At 59.2% G+C, this 4,745-nt stretch overlaps 1 protein-coding gene and 1 long non-coding RNA gene across 2 annotated transcripts; one reads left to right on the plus strand and one right to left on the minus strand.

Annotated features, from left to right (window-relative positions):
- Positions 1–567: 567 nt before the first annotated feature.
- LOC109381222 (uncharacterized) lies at positions 568–2,761 on the minus strand. The gene is made up of 2 exons (XR_002123666.1): positions 2,499–2,761; positions 568–1,718 (listed from the first exon to the last, which is right to left on the minus strand). It is a non-coding gene; the product is annotated as an uncharacterized LOC109381222 (long non-coding RNA).
- A 421-nt stretch (positions 2,762–3,182) lies between these two features.
- On the plus strand, positions 3,183–4,702 carry FBXO2 (F-box protein 2). The gene is made up of 4 exons (XM_019639704.1): positions 3,183–3,218; positions 3,700–3,949; positions 4,380–4,509; positions 4,581–4,702. The coding sequence occupies exons 1-4, from the start codon at positions 3,183–3,185 to the stop codon at positions 4,678–4,680; spliced, it is 516 nt and encodes a 171-aa protein (XP_019495249.1). The 3' UTR covers positions 4,681–4,702.
- The last annotated feature ends 43 nt before the right edge of the window (positions 4,703–4,745 follow it).

Below are 4,745 nucleotides of genomic sequence, written 5' to 3' on the forward strand. Positions count from 1 at the left end.
CGACGGGGGCTGGATCGAGGTGAGCACGGAGGAGCTGGGGGGGCGGGGCGAGACGGCTCAGCGGGTGAGATGGGCGGGGCTTGCACAAACCCCGCCCAAAGGGCGGGGCAGGGCAAGAAGGACCGCGAGGCATGGAGGGACCCAAGGCTGAGAAGTCTAGCCGGGCTAGCTAGCTAGGGGCGGGTCAGTGCATAGAGTGGGATGGCTGGGGAAGACTTGCGGCCCCAATCCTGACCCTTCCCTTCACCCCACAGATCTCCCACACTTTCACTGATTACGGTCCTGGTGTTCGCTTCGTCCGCTTCGAGCATGGTGGGCAGGACTCGGTCTACTGGAAGGGCTGGTTCGGGGCCCGGGTGACCAACAGCAGCGTATGGGTGGAGCCCTGAGTGACCCCGCCTCCAGCTTCCCTCAGCTGCCCTAGAGGGGCAGAAGCCTGGGGTAGATAGGCCTTAGTCGGGGTAGATAGGCCTTAGTCGGTAGCATCCACACTTTCCCCATCCCGTGCACTCCTCTCCCGCCTCTTACCCCAAGCCCAGCCCCCACACGTGTAGAGAAGGGTTTTGTTGGCATATAGTGGCATCTGGGAAATAAGATGGATGAGGGCTTGGGTTTGGGCCGGGCCTATCACTGAATCCCCCACAACTAGCACAGTGCCTGCCGCAAAGTGGGTGTTCAATAAATATTATTTGTCCAAGGAAGAAATGAATGAACAAACGGATGAATGAACACCCCCTCCCTTTGCATCCTTCTCTGTCTCTTGAGGGCCCTTGGCCTAGCCTGGAAAAATACTTGGTGGGGTTCCAGCTGCTCTGGTTTCCAGGGCCCATTGGGCCAGTATGCAACCCGCCAGGCCTGGGCCGGCTGGACAAAGGCTGGGATTGTGAGACCAAGGAGCGGGGAGCTGGGCCTGGCGCCTGACTGACACCCAAGCTGTCCAGAGGCCAGAACAGGGTGTACGTGGGGGGCCGCCCTCCAGGCCTCTCTTGATCCCCCTCCCCATTCCTTTCTGAAGGCATTGGTGGGTGATGGCAACACTGCATCTAGGGTATGAATTCTCCTGGACCCAGGGATGGGTGCCTGTGACCTGGCATAGGGGATGGACGGGAGGTGGGAGTGTGGGACCACAGAAAGGGTCAGCTTGGTCTCCCTCTTTAGTTCATGCCTACTTCGTGCTGTTTTTTCTGGTCTGGTGTTGAATCGGACAAGAGTCATTAGCATCTGGTCTCGTTGGCCATTTTCCAAGCCCTGCACAGAGGCTGGCCCCTGGCACTGGCTTGAGGGGAGGGGAGGAGGGGAGAGTGTGGTGCCAGGCACTCGCTTTGTGGCCTCCCCAGCAGGTCTCAAACCCAGCACCTCCTTAGGACCCTCAGCTGCTGGTCCTGGGTGGTGCAGGATCTTGAAACACCTGCTCTGCTCTCCGATAGAGTGACCAGTAACATCTCCATGCCCCTCCAGCTTTCCTTTGGTTCTGAGTCCTGATGCCACCTGCTGGTCAGGTGAGATTGCAAGGTTTAATTTGGGGTCTGCCTGCACTTGTTGATTGGTTCATTCATTCACTCATTCATTCCCTCGTGATTCCTGAAGCCCTCATCCTGGGGCAGGTCCTGTGTAGGGCCCTGAAGTGATAGGACCCTGTCCCAGTAAGAGTCAGCGGCCTGGCCACCTCGAGGAGGGGCCTCCCCTGGGAAGGGATCTACCCCCTGTCCTGGGGGGACCTCCGGTCTAACNAGGGTGTACGTGGGGGGCCGCCCTCCAGGCCTCTCTTGATCCCCCTCCCCATTCCTTTCTGAAGGCATTGGTGGGTGATGGCAACACTGCATCTAGGGTATGAATTCTCCTGGGCCCAGGGATGGGTGCCTGTGACCTGGCATAGGGGATGGACGGGAGGTGGGAGTGTGGGACCACAGAAAGGGTCAGCTTGGTCTCCCTCTTTAGTTCATGCCTACTTCGTGCTGTTTTTTCTGGTCTGGTGTTGAATCGGACAAGAGTCATTAGCATCTGGTCTCGTTGGCCATTTTCCAAGCCCTGCACAGAGGCTGGCCCCTGGCACTGGCTTGAGGGGAGGGGAGGAGGGGAGAGTGTGGTGCCAGGCACTCGCTTTCTGGCCTCCCCAGCAGGTCTCAAACCCAGCACCTCCTTAGGACCCTCAGCTGCTGGTCCTGGGTGGTGCAGGATCTTGAAACACCTGCTCTGCTCTCCGATAGAGTGACCAGTAACATCTCCATGCCCCTCCAGCTTTCCTTTGGTTCTGAGTCCTGATGCCACCTGCTGGTCAGGTGAGATTGCAAGGTTTAATTTGGGGTCTGCCTGCACTTGTTGATTGGTTCATTCATTCACTCATTCATTCCCTCGTGATTCCTGAAGCCCTCATCCTGGGGCAGGTCCTGTGTAGGGCCCTGAAGTGATAGGACCCTGTCCCAGTAAGAGTCAGCGGCCTGGCCACCTCGAGGAGGGGCCTCCCCTGGGAAGGGATCTACCCCCTGTCCTGGGGGGACCTCCGGTCTAACAGTGGAGGCATAGTCCCTGCTCTAGGAACATGGTCAGTCTGACAGGGAAGGCAAAACCCTTGACCTCAGAGAATGCCCACCTTGAAGGTGGAGGCACAGCCCTTGCTCCTTGGGCAGTTCTTTCTAGGGGATTTCACAGTCTGGTGCGAAGGGCCTGAGTCCCAATCAGACCAGTGAAGTGATGCTTTGCCCTGGGGGCCCAATTTGATGAGGAGCCATGAAGGAGGAAGTCCCGTTCCTCCCCCCCCCCCCCCCCGTGAGTTCCCATGTTTAAGTAAAGGAGTACTAGGCAATGTGAAGCTTGGGGTGAGGGGCTAGGATGGACATGTGAGGAGCCAGCTGGGGGTGCGTTGAGAGGACCAGAGCCCTTTTGAGGCTATGGGTGGAGGCCTGACAGAGGCGCAGTGGGCGTGAGAGGCAGCGAGTCTGGGTCTGGGGGCCTGTGAAGACTGGATGTTAGGGCAGGAATTTGGGGGGCATGGCAGGTGCTGCAGGTGGGGAGCTCCCCTCATGAGGCATTCAGGAAAGAGGCCCATGAGGGCTCTGGGGCTTTGGGCTGGAGACAACGGAGTTGAAATGTATGTGGCCCGCAGGCACCACTGGTGAGGGCCGGGAGCAAGTGTGAAGTGAAGCAGGAGAGGGCGCAGGGAAACCTCCGTCTCTGGGGCCACGATGGGGACACAGAGCATCCAGGGAGGCGGTGGTGGGGTGAGTAAGAGGGTGCAAGCCCAGCAAGGCCTCCCGCAGCCAATTGTCGTCACTCAGAGGAAAGAGTCAGCAGCCCAGAGGCCATTTTCTCTGCCCTGAGGCAGCTGTGGTCTCTGTCCCCAGGGTACGGGGCTGCAGAGGAGACTTGAGGGTCTCTAATAAAGGGGTGGTCCAGATCCAATGTCCTCGAGTGTCCGTCACTGGAGGGAGCACTGGATCCACTGATGGTATTAACTCGGGGTTGTCAAAGGGCTGACGCTGCAGGGGGAGGTGGGCCTGCAAGTCTCACTGCCTCTGTAACCCAGCTGGGGGACGAGGGGGAGGGCATCGTTGTGCCCGTTCTTCACATGAGGAAACTGAGGATGGGAGACTTTCCTGGCAAATGACACACAGAATAACTGGGGAAGTGCAAGTTTCAATCCAGGTGCATCTGGCTCCGAAGTGCTCCTAATCCCTTAAGTATATTGTCTCTACTCTAAAGGGCAGAGCTGTCCCCCTNCTATTGCTGCGCGTGCTGGCGGAGCTGCCGGGCGCGGAGCTAGTGCAGGCCTGCCGCCTGGTGTGCCTGCGCTGGAAGGAGCTGGTGGACGGCGCCCCCCTGTGGCTACTCAAGTGCCAGCAGGAGGGGCTGGTGCCCGAGGGCGGCGCGGAGGACGAGCGGGACCACTGGCAGCAGTTCTACTTCCTGAGCAAGAGGCGGCGAAACCTGCTGCGCAACCCGTGCGGGGAAGGTGAGGGACAGGCCCTATTACCCCCTGGCTGGGGGGCTCAGCTTCCTCTTCTGGAAAATGGGCCATAACAATGCTAGCTGGCTTTGAGGGTTAAATGAGATAAAGCCCTTGGCATAGTGCCCAGCACAGAGCCCCATTAGACACTGTATTATTATCTCCCCATCTGCCTGCTCCCTGGAAGGGGGGGGGGTTCTCTTTCTCAGGTCCTTCCACCCTCTGTGAGCCGGGGCAAGATAGGCCCTGCAGAGGACTCTCCCAGGAGGGAGAGAGAGTCTGGAACAAACAGGAGGTGCCTCCCACTCAACCCGCCATCATCACACCCTTCACGTACCATTTCGCCCAGCCCAGTCCACAGAGGCCATACATAGACAGGGCTGCCACACGCTCAGCAGGGACTGGGTGACTCCAGGGGTCTGTCTTGTTCCTACAGAGGATTTGGAGGGCTGGTGTGACGTGGAGCACGGTGGGGACGGCTGGAGGGTGGAAGAGCTGCCTGGAGACTGTGGGGTGGAATTCATCCACGATGAGGGTGTAAAGAAGTTCTTCGCCTCCTCCTTTGAGTAAGCAGGTGGAGGGTTGAGGGGCAGGAGGGAAAGGGGCCTCCGCTCCCTCCTAACTCCATGTCCCCCAGGTGGTGTCGTAAAGCGCAGGTCATTGACCTGCAGGCTGAGGGCTACTGGGAGGAGCTGCTGGACACCACTCAGCCGGCCATCGTGGTGAAGGACTGGTGAGCGCCTTGAGGGGCTGAGGGCGGGGTGGACGGACTAAAGCTATGACTTTGCTTCAGGGGCTGCTG

This window comes from Hipposideros armiger, unplaced genomic scaffold, assembly GCF_001890085.2.
Source record: "Hipposideros armiger isolate ML-2016 unplaced genomic scaffold, ASM189008v1 scaffold_46, whole genome shotgun sequence".
Lineage (NCBI taxonomy): Eukaryota > Metazoa > Chordata > Mammalia > Chiroptera > Hipposideridae > Hipposideros > Hipposideros armiger.